Raw genomic sequence first — 16004 nt, forward strand, 5'->3', positions numbered from 1 at the left:
GTTACTTTTCAATTTTTACTACGTAATTGACGTGGATATTCAACTCATTTGTATAAAAATTACAATTGAAAATATTATTGATTCTTCAAAAATTTGAATACCGTACACCATACTAACTGTTACCATTCATGCATTGGTAGAATTATATTTTTATTAGAATATTCAATTCAAAGCGATAGCTTTATCTGACGATTATTACAGAATCGATTGATTGGTATCGGAAGGCGTTAAATTTATTTCATAACAGCTAACTTCCCATAGGTTATTTGTTAGTTGAGGATATTCAATAAATAAAAACCGTCAGAAGTGAATTTGATTGTAATGAACTCTTATTAGAAGAAAATAGAAAGGTGTTAGAATGAATGTTTATTACCTTAGTGCCCTTGTAACCTGGCGAACAAATGCATTTTCCGGTCACGTGATCACATTCAGCGCCGTTGAAGCATTCACAGTTAGAAGTACATTTGTCGCCCCACATTCCTTGCGGGCATCTGTTACCACACACACGGCCCTGACAAAAACCACCACTAATTATTTGTCCATTTCAGAACTTTTTTTAAAAGGACAACTTCCTACAGTCTCCTACATTAAATTCCATAAAAATTACAATCATTGAAATCTACAATAAAAATTATAACAAATAGAATTACAAAATAATTTTTTATAACATTATTGACTAGCAGGTAACCCGTGCTTCGCAAGGGCTTATAAAAAACTTGACCTACTAAAATCTCCAATAATTTAAAATATGCCTATAACCATCCTCAGTAAATTGAGAAACTTTATGCAAAATTTCAAGTTAATCAGTTCATTAATTCAGACGTGATGATGTGTCATTCGTGATTTTTTTACCCCTTACGTGTATAAGACTATTCTTTCCTTCATTATATTATAGATTTAGGCCCAGTTGCCCGAAAGCTGATTAAATTTCATTCGTGATTACTTTCACGAGAAACAATCAGAGAGGCTTTTTTGAAAATAAGAGTTCTCTAATCGTTTCTTGTGAAATTAATTACGATTAAAATTTAACCGGCTTTTGAGCAACCAGCACTGAATATTATATATGTATTATATGTTTTTAATCGTCAAGCAAGTTTCAGAGCAGACTGTCTTAAGTAATCATCAACATTCTATAGTAACTCAAAAATTCCAAGTAAAAATCATCAGTGAATGAATTGGTACTTCAATTTGTTAAACTATAACAAACGCTCCAAGGTTTAGAAACTTTTCCTATTAAGTATATTAAACTAAAATTTAAACAATCAATAAATCCTGTTTAATCCCATAATTAGTTAGACTTATCATTTACAAGTTTAAAAATGTGATTATTTAGCAAGGTCATTTCAATCAGGTTATGTATTAATTCTTTAAATTCTAGTTAATTAGTATTCTGTACTACAGTACAAGCGTACAAGCGTTAGATTGTGAGAAGGTTATATTGATAATAGATCGTGCTATTATTATCACGTATGTAATGATGCAGCATGTAAAAAAGCATTATAATGTATCCTGTAATTATGTATCATAAATGATATTCGAACGCAAACCTGAGAATCAACAGGAAATATTCAATTTTGATGTATAGCTCTTGTGACTGAACATTTTAAATTTAATCCACTCAATTTCAATAATCAATCAATCAATAATTTTATTCAAATCAACACAATATACAATCATAAAAGAAATCAAAATACGAAAAATCACAATCAAAATAAAATCTAATAAAATACAAAAACAGGCTTCAGGGTATGGTGTTCTGAAAAGAAAGAAAGGAGGAAAAATACCTAGCCAACTATGGTTTCCCATGTTATTGGCAGGTAGAGGGTATAAAAGTAAGAAATGAAGGGTAATTTGTATCACTTCAGTTAGGGAGAATCATTTGTTTTTTATAATTTAACCAATTATGTTTTTTCAATTTATATAAATATAGTTTAATTATTATAAATATTTATGATTTAATTATATAAAAACTATCTTTCATTCAATAACAAGCAAGGATGTCAATAAAATGATACTCAATGAGTGATAATGAATACACTCACCATCCAGCCAGAAGTGCAAATGCAATCGCCGGTGGTTGGATTACAGCTGCCTCCATTCTGACATCTACAATCATCTTTACAATCAGGCCCATGCTTTCCGTCGGGACATTTCTCCTCGCATCTACAGAGTATCACAACAAAACTTATATTACTGAAAGACAATTAATAACACGTTAAAGAGTAACCTTCACGTGCTGTCATAGTAGTCCAGAGCAAGGCGAAAATAATACTAAAATGAGCTTTGAACAGTGCTTAGCTGAAATTGTTCATTATTAATTATTGAAATATAAGAAGTATAACAATTATTATTATTCTTAATATCGGAGACCGAGCTTCGCTCTGGAGTACTAAAGCATGAAAAAATTATAATGAAAGAAGAAATTATAATAAAATTCATAACATTCATGCAGAAATGTTCTATCTAATCACAGTAAATTGAGATTAATTCACAGAGGAATGAAAAAATTTCCCTCACAAAGGCCCTGTTGCACAAAAGCCGGTTAAATTTTAATCCTGATTAACTTTACGTGAACCAAATCAGAGAAGACCATTTCAAAAAGATGGATCAACTGGAATTAATCAGGATTGAAAATAACCCGGCTTTTTTGCAACCGGCACTAAGTACCTGATTGAATGATTACAAAAGTTCAACAGCTGAGTCATAATTTTGACACAGTCCCACACACATGAACTCGCTCACTCACTTCCATCACCAACAGACGACGAAATAATAATTATTATCAGCTGTTTTTCCAAGGATGAATAATGATTATCCTTTTAATGTCCTTCAGTGAGTTTTCCCAGGGATGAGACCTAGTGCAATCGAATCTTTATATTATAAACCTACTATGTTCTGAATTTCGTGTGAATCGTTATAGCCGTTTTCGAGATCCGGTGAAATACAAACATATTATAAACATCTAAACATCCAAACATCTAAACATATAAACAGAAGTTGCTCGTTTAATAGTATAGGATAAGACAATATTTATTGTACTCCACTTCGATTTTCACCCAATCATGAGCAGTGATCCTCATGTTACACTATGTTACTTGAAAAATTTCTGTGGCTCACCGTAATACACATACTAGAATATTATTGAAGTTTAGTCTATAAAGTATTCAATTCAAATTGAATTCATCTTCACTCACAATATAGTACTGTACAAAACTTAGGTCTACTTTACAAACTGTCTTACATTTTTTAATCTTAATATTATCACATCCAGTATACGTTATCCAGTATAACTTTCATTTAAACAAAATAACATGAACATAATAAATAATAAAGCATCCTGAATAATTCTCCCTTATATAAAACTGGACATACATAACTTGTACAGTTTCAGCTAAAGGCAAAGTTGGAGTATCTTCTAATATGAAAAGAAGCTGTATACATTTTAAACCAGCTACTTGTGAGAGCTTAGATTTTCGGCACTTAAAATAGAGAAAAGAAGAGATTCTTAAACGTTTTCTTTGAAGAAAATTCTTCGATGCGCATGCGCTGAACAGTAACAGCACAAGCTGTTTATTTATTATATAAATAATCTTATTGGAAATTTCTTTCTCCTTCCAAACATATTCTTGGAATTAGATTTTGACTGATAGTTTTCTAGTTATTTACGTTTTTCAAAAATACCGAAAAATTGAGAACTAAGGTCTACATGAGAAAATTTTTACGCATTCACTGTGATCATACCATTATTGTTGAGATGCTCTCACACAATATTATTCTTGATTAACTGAGAGGAGTACAACTCTCTCCCCGGACAATATTGCATCGTGATGAGCTTGCGCTGTTACTTCTCAGCGCATGCGCATCACAGAATCTTCTCCAAAGCAAACGTTAAAGAGAAGTTTCTTCTAGAATAGAATAGAATAGAATAGACTTTATTTGCCATAAAAACAAATACAGACATACTGTTGGAAACACAATATTGATTGTAAATAAAACAATAATACAATAAAAGTTTAAAACTAAATCATAATAATTATGGCAAATTTACTGAGCGCAAAGAAAATAAATTTTCCGTCCGCGCACAGGAGTATCATATCAACAACAATATAATGAATATTAGAATATTGACAAAAATAAAAAGAATATAAGAAGCAAATAATATATGAAACGAGAGCATAACTAATTATACTAGGCTAAGATGAAACATTTTGTAAATATACTGTATAGGCTACAAAAAAGTATAAAATGAGATGGAGCTACGCAATTAAGAATTGAAAAAATTTGAGGATATTCAAAATGATTAGACCTATTGAATTTCTACAACAGTAGAACATTAGCAGGGAACCTCACTGAATACATACTAAAAGGCATGATAACTCAATATGACTTACATGCTAATTTTAAAACATTTTATCAAGGGTTTTTCACATAAATGAATAATCTTATCTCTGAATATGATACCAGCTTTCAATGACATCGATATTGAGAGCAAAAACTACCTTTTTTATTTTTCTCTTGAAAACAGGAAGAGGATAATTAGCATAAACTATATCCTTTGGCACATGATTGAAAAACCTGCCTTGCAAAAAACAAAAAGATTTTTGAAAGAAAGTGCTATTGGGTCTAGGGATTGGGAACCTATCAGTGAACCTTGTTCTCATTATTCCAGTTTCATGTCCCAAAGTTGCCCCTTGATTTCCACTAGACCAATAGAATTCAGACAGGACCTTGAAGACGTACAGATGCCTCAGAGGCATGATTTTCATAACCTGGCATGACGATAGAAAATCAAAATTCTCTTGATTAGCAATTGCTCTAACTAGAGACTTCTGCAGAGACATTACTGGCCTTAAGTGAGTTATATAAGTACTTCCCCAACAGACCAGCCCATAAGAAAGGCGAGATTGAGCAAGAGCAAAGTAAAGATCTCTCAAAACAAATGTTGAACACATATTTTTCAAACTGAAAATTCTATGCAGTAAGCAACGCAGGTACTTCTTCATGCCGTCTATCTGTCCTTTCCACATCAAATTGTCATCAACAGTAATGCCAAGATACTTTACACTTTTTGACTGATTGATGATACCACAGTCACAGTCACGACTGGTACATCCCACATGATGGAACTTTAAAGGTTGGGTTAGCAAGAAAGAAGAGGCTATTCCAAAATTCAAATAAATGGTTTTATCAAGATTCAGGCTCAATTTATTGTACCCGAGCCACATGGAAATCAAGTGCAGGTCGTTTGACATCTGATCATACAAATCCTCATCAGAACATGCACCATAAGAAAGTGCCGTGTCATCAGCAAACACTGTAAAACTTCCTCTGAAGGGGCCCAGATACAGGTCGTTGATGTAAACCAAGAATAAAATTGGTCCCAACACAGAGCCTTGTGGAACTCCACAGTCGATCATCAGAAGCGGGCTGGAACTCAAGCCAATGCTTACAGCCTGGGAACGCCCAGTAAGATATGAACGGAACCAAGCTAGTGGCAGACCACGAACTCCAGATGCCTCCAACTTTCTGACAAGTGTAGAATGGTCCACAGTATCAAAGGCTTTTCGAATGTCCAGAAACAAACCTGATACTCTTCTAATCTCTTTATTATTGATATTTGAACATATTTCTAAGACAAATTTCCTCAGAGCCAACTCAGTTCCCAAGCCCTCCCTAAAGCCATATTGACTACTAGAGAAAAAATTGGATGAATTTAGAAAGTTCAATAGACGAATTTTAATCAGCTTCTCAAAAATAATTGAAAACACAGAAAGAAGTGAAATTGATCTATAGTTCTCCACCAATTTTCGGTTACCTTTTTTGGGAATTGGAATCTTTCTTAATAAACAAACGTTCTTTTCTTAATATTTTGATGTTCATGAGTGCGGAGAAAAGTAGCTCTCACAAGTAGCTATAGTGTGGTCCACGTGTAATATTATGTCTTGCAGAACCATATGCTTTTAATTTTAAATTATCCGCCTATGATATTTGAACATTTAACCAACTATTGATTATCTGAAATCAATCAATACCAAATTGAAACCAAGTAATAAATTAATTGAAATAAATGAATAAAATAGACTATGAATAGCAATACAAATTTATTAACAATGTTTGTAAACATTTACAATTTATAAGCTTTTTGCAGATTTTCTAACTAATGTATATTTTGTTGAACATATGTTGCTAATCTGTTTTTACTACGTTGTAAACAAGAAGCTGAATGAGTTTTTCAATTTTTCTTCTGATGATTTCATTGTTCTTGAGTTCTTGTTGTCCATTTTTTGATCTTATATTAAAGTTTCGTTGTGTAATGACTTTGGTAATTTTGATTTTGTTTCCAAAACGCTCCAAATGGTACCCCCGGTGGGAGTTTTTCGATTTGTATATCATCAAGCTATCAAAATGAAATAGTTTTCTCAGGAAAACATTTTTTTCTAATCATTACTTTTTGAGATATGAGCGCCTAAAGTTTAAATTTTTGGTACGGTACAGAATATTTCAATTCGGTAAGAGATGAATCCATGAGATTTAGAGGATAAACATTCTTCATGGTATCGTTGATTGAATAAAACAAAAACATTCTGAAAATATCAATTTTTGAGAAAGTTATTCAATTCACTAAAAATTACCAAAAATAAATCAGCTAAAATTTATTTTTGGTAAATTGAATAACACTTTCTCAAAAATTGGTATTTTTAGAAAATTTTTGTTTTATTCAATCAAAAGTACCATGAAGATATCCTCTAAATCTCATGGATTTATCTCTTACCGAATTTGAAATGTTCTGTCCCAAAAATTCAAACTTTAGGCGCCCATATCTCAAAACTTAATGATCGGAAAGAAATGTTTTCCTGAGGAAACTTTTTCATTTTGATAGCTTGATGATATACAAATCGAAAAACTTTAAAAAATATCACCAGTGGAAAGTTTATTTTTAGCCTTTGCACAGCCTTAAGCCTGTGGTACTTTTCTGTAAATTGTGTTATGTTGAATGATTGATTGATTGAATTGAATGATACTGACAGCGGTCCGGTGAATCCCGGCTGACAGGAGCACTCGCCGGTGACATGGTCGCAGGAGGCTCCGTTGCGACATCGACACGACTCTTGACAGCCCTGGCCGTAGTGTCGTCCGTCACACTTGTCGGCGCACTGCTCGCCCTGGTAGCCCTTCGGACAGACGCAGCCGCCCGTCACCGGGTCGCACACGGCGCCGTTCTCACACCGGCACTGCTTCTCACAGGACGCACCCCAGTGGCCTTCGGGGCAAGCTGCCAATCACAAACCAGACCACTTTATCATCAAACAAGCTTATCATATTGCTGATAATATAATGATTCTGAAACCATGCTTGTCTTTGATTGTTGTATTATTCAAAGGCAAAACCAAACAAGTTCATTATCATTCATTAATTAAACAAGTAAACGCTCTCTGTGGGAGAGCTTGGTATCTGAATTCACATAAAGGAAGAATTCCCGTCCAGACATATTAATTTATGTTGAATATTATAACTCTATATGTACGTTTTATTTATTAGAAGTTTATTGGTATTCCAGTACTGTATTTCATGACCTTCGAATGCATTCTCGTTGCATTATTATAGATATGCTGATACCATTGAATAGAACTTGATTTAAGTTATAATTGAAGGAAGAAAGCATAGAAAACTAGAGGAATTGTTTAAAAAAATAATTATTATGCTTGAAGTATGATAGAGCAATACAGAAAGTTTAAATATACTAGATAAAATAAAAATATGTTTAGAAGTGATATAAAGTTCATGTTACCATATTCTGACAAGCACATACGGTAATGTAATTCTCATATCACGAGCAATTTTTTTTTATAAATCCTCGAGATTATTTGATAAAAGCTTGATTTCTTCTTTTCTTCAGTTTTCTTTCAGATAGGATCTGGGAACAATAAATTCTACAAATCACGAAAAGTAATTCATTGATTATAGAGTAAAAAATAAATCTTATAGTCAATATGAAGAGAAATAAATTGAATGAATAAATGAAAAAATGTGAAAAATATTTTAGTATTACTTTAATGAACAATATTATCTTCTCTAACATTAGAGTAGGAAATAGAATACACTTAATTTAATTTTCAAAAAGTGAACAAAGCTCCAGTGATGACTGAAAATAATCTGAACACTGGTCACTAATATTATTTCTTGACAGCAACGTTATCAAAATTCACAGATCTCTTAACAAAGAAACGATGTCTTATACTCACAGCTTCCTTTCAATCCTCCTTTGATGGTTATCAGTGTGGGAATAACAAAAATACGTTAATTAAAGTTATTCAGGCAATAATTTGCATTCAATAATTTCATTTAGTACATATCCACTAATCAAATTCAAATTTTTACATTGATGGGCATTCATGTTTTGTAAAAAATATGATATTCTTGCTTAGATTTGATTCCTGGAGTTTAAAAATTTCAGAATAATTCATTCAAATAGAACAGAGCCTTATGTGAATTATATTTTCTGGACGATTCTACATTTTCTATTTTTTTAAAGCAGAAGAGTTTTTAATCATTTCAATCAATAATACAAACATACTGACACTAATAAAATCTCAAATAAATTCCTCGATTATTCGGTTCAAGTAATGTAAAAGACAATGCAAATAGAGTGTGTCTCTACCAGCAGTTTTTTTTCTATATAAATATTATATAGGAGGACAAAGAGAGACCATTACCAAAAAAGACGTGGATTTTCTCTATGATCACTTCAACCCTATTCCTTGTTCCTTGTTCAACAGATAACATAATTATCACCATCTTTATTCTTTGTACAGTATATTCAATGATACTACACCATCGCATTCTATTACAAACTTCTGTGGCTTCATATCAATTGTTGTTGGAAATGACTGGAAGTGAAGAGTGACTCACTTATATTGCAAGCAGGTCCTCCAAATCCAGTGGTGCACTTGCATCGGTTGGGAGCGGCACACGAGCCATGAATGCATTCAGGCAGGCACACCGCAACACACCTGTCGTTCTGAGTTCTCGCATACCCTGGACAGCACTCCTCCACTGGTCTCGTCTTCACTAATGTCTTCAAACAAAAACAAACGCGTTTTTTAGCATTAAAGTGAAATAGGTATAAAAGAGTATGAGTATTACAACATAATTTATTTTCTGGTTCTAACATTTTCGGACAGAAAATTGTAAATGTTGATGGAGTGAAAAAACAATATATTTTTCAACATTTTCTTGCCAAAATTCGGCAAAGGAACAGTTTCGGGTTGTTCCTTTACCAATTATTTCTAAAGTTACATTTGATAACACCATTTATAATGCTGATGAAGCAATGCATTATTATTACTAGCCATTAGATGAGTTGCTTTCTCGAGTCAGTCTGTTGCCAGAGCTCGTAGAGCGTACATCGCCTGGAACTCTTTATTAGATGTATTAGTATGTTGAAATAAATAATTCCCCTTAAAAACGTGGTTGGTTATTCCAGTTCCTTAATTTTAGATTTGTGCGCCATCAAATAGACGAGTAAATTGATAATTTATTGGTTAGAACTATTGAACAAAATGCTAAATACTAGTACTTGAGAAAATATAACTTTGTATAAAATGTTGACTTTTACACCAGTAATTACAACTGGAGTATCACGATAAATTATATAAATTCAGTAATTCATTCAATTACTTGCTCATTTGAATTTCATTGCATTTGTCATACATCATGTTAATGCTCAGTATCAAATTAATTATCAATATTAATGACCAATTAAATTTCAATTGTCAAAGATTTATTACAATTTATTTTTTATCATGGTTGGCAACAATGAATTTGATATAGATTCTTGTAAAATGGAACACCATTAGAGTTGAAATGAGATTAGCTATATTGGTACCAACAAAAACTCTACTTTATGTATCAAATAATCTGTGTCGTACGACAATAATACATTTCACTATCAATAACAATGATAGTAGAATTTATTTCAATCATTTTAGAAAATATTGATTACTCACCTCATTCCGAAACTCAGGCTTGAAACTAACTTTGTACTTTGAACACCTAAATGTCGGTGGAGTCAAACACCATGTGTAGTCTTTTATTTGATAAGCCTTGTTTTCTGATACTCTGATTTGAGTTGTATAGCTGAAACACAAAGAAGAAGCATCATTTCTAGAGTTTTTCTTGATAAAAACTTCAATAAAACTATCTAAAACAAATATAAATCCACGATAAGGCACAAATACTATGAATTATGTCCACTACTCATTCATAAATTTCTTTATTGATCCATTAAATGTGCCCAAAAATATTTTACTGCACAATAAAATTCTAAATTGCCACTGGAAACAACTTTACTAGATTCATCATTTACGATTGAATGAAACATTGATTCTCTGTTATTACTTTTTGTAATCCACTAATTGGGTCAAATTAATGTCAATGTCATGAAAAGTGGGTTAGATAACTCACATAAAAATCTGACACTAAAGATTGATATGATTATGGAAATCGGACACAAAAGATTAAGATGTATCTAGGAAAATTATTATCTTTTTTTGATTGATGATTTCCATTTATACTAGAAACTAGAGATAATTCACCATCAATAAACGTTATTAAAAATAAAAATTTTATAGCCTCCTCTTAAAAGTATGACGCAACAATTTGTTGGAATTAGGATAGGATAGGTCCTATTATTAAATTTTTTTGCAGTATACTGCGCATGGACAATTATTCACAAATTGAAGATCTAAATATTACTTCATATAGCACATAATGTATCCTATTTTCAGAGTTCAGTTGTTCTGCGGTTTCCAGAACCTTTCAAATATTCGCATTTGCAGTATGTTAAAAGTTCTCATAGAGTTAAGCAGTAGGTAGGTTGATTTCTATAACTCTCTACTACGATCTACTGACACATTATAGAGAAAGGAAATGGATGAATTATGATCTGCTTCAATAAATTTAATAAATTGAATAATTAATTTTGAATTTGCTCTATCAAATCAACACTATACTCAGGCAAAAAATTCTAAACAGATGCAAAAAGTGAATGACTATAATGAGACAACTTATCAAAAGTGGGATGAATCATTTCAGATAGTAATGAAAAGTACTTATATCACATAGAGTTCGCCTAATTCATGGCTAAAAATCAATCCAAAACACTGTCTTATTCATTCATAAAATAATGTACAATTAACTCTTTATTGGATAAATACTCCAATATCCTTAGGGCTTACATTTTACAAACAAATTATATTCAAATAATTTTATTCTTCAATTTGATATTTTTATAAATGCATTTAAAAGATGAACAATAGTATCATATTTCAATGCTTTTACGTTGAATATACTTGAATTGATATGAAATTGTATATCAAATAAATTAATTTTCATTGATACACTGTATATTAGAATAACCGATTATTGTAGACTCTAGAAACAAAACTATGGTCATCAATCTTTTTAAAATTTCAATAAGAATAACGATGCTTCTAAATGAAGCATTTGAATTTACTACTGGATCAGAGTACTATTGCATTAACCTTAGTTACCGATAGTTTAGTTGACAGAAAACTTTAATTATCAATCTTTTCAATTATGTGGAAAACAAAAAAGTATGTTGGTGAAATTCAATAAGAGATTATAACACAGAGTAATACTTTAAAAGCTTATTACTCAACTCTTTTAACACTTTATTAATTTTTTTTTTGTGTAGTTGAGAAGTTGATATTGTGGTAATTATTCATATTGAATGAAAAAGACTAAGAAATTGTCAAAAAACCACTGATTTATTGATAATTAGAAAGACCGGTTTCGGTTATTACACCATTGTCAATCTCTGATAAACTAAAACTAAATACAAGAGCAGCAGAATTTATACTAGTAGGCGAGTACTGCTATTGGTCGAGGGCATGAACGCCTGCCATTGCCCTATCTAGACAGTCTCCTCCCCCTCAACGGTGTGACAAAATGGCGGCTTAAGCAACAGAATCGCCATGATAATAAGCATGCAGCATTGATAGCAATTGGGAAGCCTCAAAGAACAAAATACTAACTAACAGATGTGCTGACATAATTCTTCAAGAAAAGACAAGGGAACTTCGACCAGAGATCACAAAAACGGCAGACATCATGAAGAATTTAAAGAAGAAGATGAAAACCAATGACCTGATGATTTTGAAAGCTGACAAAGGATGCACTACAGTAATAATGGATAAGGACGAATATCTAAGTAAGGTAAACCATTTCATTGCAGATAACAATTTTATTGAGATTAACTCCAATCCCACCACCAAAATCAATAGCTTGATTAGAAATAAGTTGACCACCACCACCAAATTATTTAACAAGAAAGAAACTAAGTATCTAACAGTTATGAATCCATATCCACCTATACTTTTCGGTCAACCTAAATTACACAAAACTAATGTTCCTATAAGACCAGTGGTATCTTTTGTTAATTCCCCCTGCTCCAAATTAGCTCACAAACTGAATAGCACCTTTCGGTCATTAACAGGTTTTCAACCAAAGTTTAGTATTAAAAATTCATTGGAGTTGGTCAACAATATAAAGCATATTCCTGTTCTATCATCTTATAAACTTGTGTCATTTGATGTTACTAATTTATTCACTAACATTCCGGTGGGAGAAAGTCTTGAAAGAGCTGAGGAAATAATGAAAGCCTCTATAAATGATCATACACTCAAAGAAGAACTGATAGGATTGATGAAGTTATGCACTCAGCATAATTATTTCAAATTTAACAATAGATTTTTTGAACAAAGAGAGGGTTTGGCAATGGGGTCACCCCTCTCACCACTCCTAGCTGAATTATTTATGGATAAGTTAGAAAGTACAATAATTGAAAATAGTAATTTCAAAGATAAAATTGTTTACTGGTTTCAATATGTTGATGATATTATTTGCTTATGGAAAGGAAGTAACAGACAACTAGACAATTTTCTTTCCTATCTGAATGGATTACATCAGAGTATAAAATTCACTGTAGAGGTAGAACAGGATTGTGTATTGAATTTCCTAGATTTAAGAATAGATCATAGCACTGGTTTTCACAAGTTTTCTATTTTCAGAAAACCAACCCATACTGATGTTATCATTCCTCTTCATTCTTGTCATCCTATTTCTCACAAACTTGCTGCTTTCAATAGCATGGTCTATAGAGCACTAACAATACCTATGAGCAATCATGATTTTGATATTGAGATCAATAAAATTAAACAGATAGCTGTCACAAATGGGTATGAAGAAAGTATGGTGGACAGATTGTTGAGTAAAATTAATAGACAAATTTCAATTAATTCTAGCTTTGTAGGCTCAAACTGTGAGGAGAAGACTTGGATAACAATCCCATATTTAGGCCTTGTATCTGATAAGATAGGTAGGGAATTGAAGAGGAATGGATTTCATGTTGCTTTCAAGACCAAACCGAATTCAAATAGTCTATTTAGCTGGAGTAGAGGAATGGATTTCATGTTGCTTTCAAGACCAAACCGAATTCAAATAGTCTATTTAGCTGGAGTAAAGACAAAATTGATATTTGGGATAAAAGCGGGGTGTACAAACTTAAATGTGATGATTGTAATGCTTGTTACGTGGGTCAGACTGGTAGAAGTTTCAAAAGTAGAATTAAAGAACACATCAGAGATTGGAATAAACAAAATGGGGAATCTAACTTTGCAGAACATTTGATAACAAATAATCACAAGTTCACAGTTAAGGAGAATGTTGAATTTCTGCATATTAATAACAAAGGCAGATCTTTGAATATTCTAGAGGCTTTAGAAATAACAAGAGTAATTAAGGAAAATCCCCAGTATAGTTTAAATGACCAGATTCATTTCAACCAGTACAACACTACGAATTTAGTTTTATCATAAACATGTAAGCATACATTAGTCAATAGTTTTTCCATTTACATATTTGATTTATTATCTTACACATTTGTTTTCTTGGTTCTTATTTTGTACTAAAAAGTACTTGTTTGAATTTTTACTTGTTAATTTACTCACGTTTCTAGTTTGGTGCAAACATTTGGTCCCTCTAGTTCAGCACTCAATGGCGTAGTTGAAGCTGTCAGAACTACAACTAGTACTAATAATCTATTTGTAGAGACTAGTAGAGCATCAACACTTCTACCAATGCTGCTGCCTGAAGCTGCCATTTTCGGTCGATTATTGAAAAACTATTCAAGTAATTTTATTCATATGGTCGCCGCGATGGAATGGCTATGGAGATGTCTTAGCCGGTAACCATTGCTCTTCACTAGTGCTCTCCACCTAAAACAGACAGAAATACGATTTTATTAATCAACGTTGATGATCTTATAAAATTTAATTTGTATTAAGAGAAACTAAATCAAAGAGAACTAGTTGATCTGCTTGAAAAACTATTCAGTAGCCCTGTAGAAAAATACAAAAGAGTTCAATTGGATATGAAATGAATATTGGAATTGTATATGAATGAGTTTCACCTAAAGCTGTTCAAGAACGATTAAAATAAGTGTATGATACATAATTATCTGCAAATTATGAATGTTGTACAATTTGACACAGTAATGTGTTTTGTACAATCAAACTTATGTAATCAAAGAAGATTTATGAATCAAATAATCACAATACAATATCAAAAAACCACACTCAAAAAATAATATACGTGAATAGCTTTCTATGCTTGTACTTCTAAAGAAACCGTATACTCCAATTACATCTTTCATCCAACAAATAAAAAAATCATAACTATAGACAGAATTTTCTCCAGTTACTGTTTGTCAGAGAAAAGTTAAAAATCTTTATCAGGTGGTCTGTAAATACATACTATTGCACATATAATGTACACCATCACCGCCACTTCAAAATTATTTCCTTAAGTCTGTTCAATATCAAGTTTATCAACCACTACGCCTTCCCCCCCCCCCTTGCATAAATCGCCACTCCTCCTATAAAATTCAGTATTGTATTCAGTATTGAATTATGGAATCGATGAAGGATTCTTGGATAACTAATTTACATATATCCTGTATAGGCCTTCTGTTATAGTATTTTTAGAATAAAATGGGTTCGTATGAATTTTAAGCGATTATTTGTTGATTTCTTCAAGGATGTGACAAAGTTACAAAACCAATCAATCTAATGATGAAATCTGAGCTGTGATATTCGTTGAGATATTTAATAGAAATCAAAGACCACTCTGAAACAGACGACTCTGGAATAAATAATTTATTTACAATTGAAGTACTGAAGATACCACTTGGAAAGTGAGTGAGTAATGAGTATTACGAGTTTCAGAGACCTGACTTCTAGACTAAACACCAAATAAAGAAATAAATGTCATTAATTTTCAGACTAAACAACAAGTTTTCAAATTTTTTTTTCAAAATTTTTTTTTTATTCACACTCATAAATACATATACAGAAAATAATAATCTTAATAATAATCTTGCTAGAACAAGCAAATAAATCTATCAACAGAATGAAACCGAAGAGTGGACTCTAGTAGATTGCAGTATCAGGTAGATTATGGAGTGAGGAGTGTTTTTTACTTGTATTGATTTTTCAAGATTCAACTAGGACTCTTTCAAGAATTCTATTCATTGCAATTATTCAAATGATTTGAAGAAAGAATATTGTTTGAGGTGGTTGACACTATAAATTATAGAAATTGTACAGTCCTTATAATCAAGTATCCAACAATGATGAAGCCTTATTTCCGACGAAGGAATGAGACATTGGTATCCTAATTTGCAAGAAATTCATGTTTTTCAACTAATGTTTCACGTCAATTCATGCTTTTCATGTTTTTAAAGGATTGTGCTGAAAAAACACTTGATACATATTGATATTTATTCCAATATCACCTTCTGCCCTACTTTACGACCATATCACCCACAAATTAAAAAGCAATATTAACCAATTTTATAATATGAGAATAATAAATAGGATAGTGAGTCGAAGATTAACATGCTTCTTTTCATAACAAAGTCTGCA

General features: G+C 31.8%; 1 protein-coding gene across 1 annotated transcript in view; it reads right to left on the reverse strand.

Annotated features, from left to right (window-relative positions):
• The window catches only part of LOC111056905 (protein draper), an 81774-nt gene that overhangs the window by 34700 nt on the left and 31070 nt on the right, over positions 1-16004 (reverse strand). The window contains exons 4-9 of the mRNA XM_039434537.1: positions 14031-14297; positions 10008-10137; positions 8911-9076; positions 7027-7273; positions 2043-2163; positions 374-511 (exon numbers count right to left, since the gene is read on the reverse strand). Of these exons, the coding sequence (XP_039290471.1) occupies positions 374-511; positions 2043-2163; positions 7027-7273; positions 8911-9076; positions 10008-10137; positions 14031-14182 (954 nt within the window). The 5' untranslated portion in view covers positions 14183-14297. The remainder of the gene's footprint in view (positions 1-373; positions 512-2042; positions 2164-7026; positions 7274-8910; positions 9077-10007; positions 10138-14030; positions 14298-16004) is intronic.

Source organism: Nilaparvata lugens, chromosome 8, assembly GCF_014356525.2.
Source record: "Nilaparvata lugens isolate BPH chromosome 8, ASM1435652v1, whole genome shotgun sequence".
Classification (NCBI taxonomy): domain Eukaryota; kingdom Metazoa; phylum Arthropoda; class Insecta; order Hemiptera; family Delphacidae; genus Nilaparvata; species Nilaparvata lugens.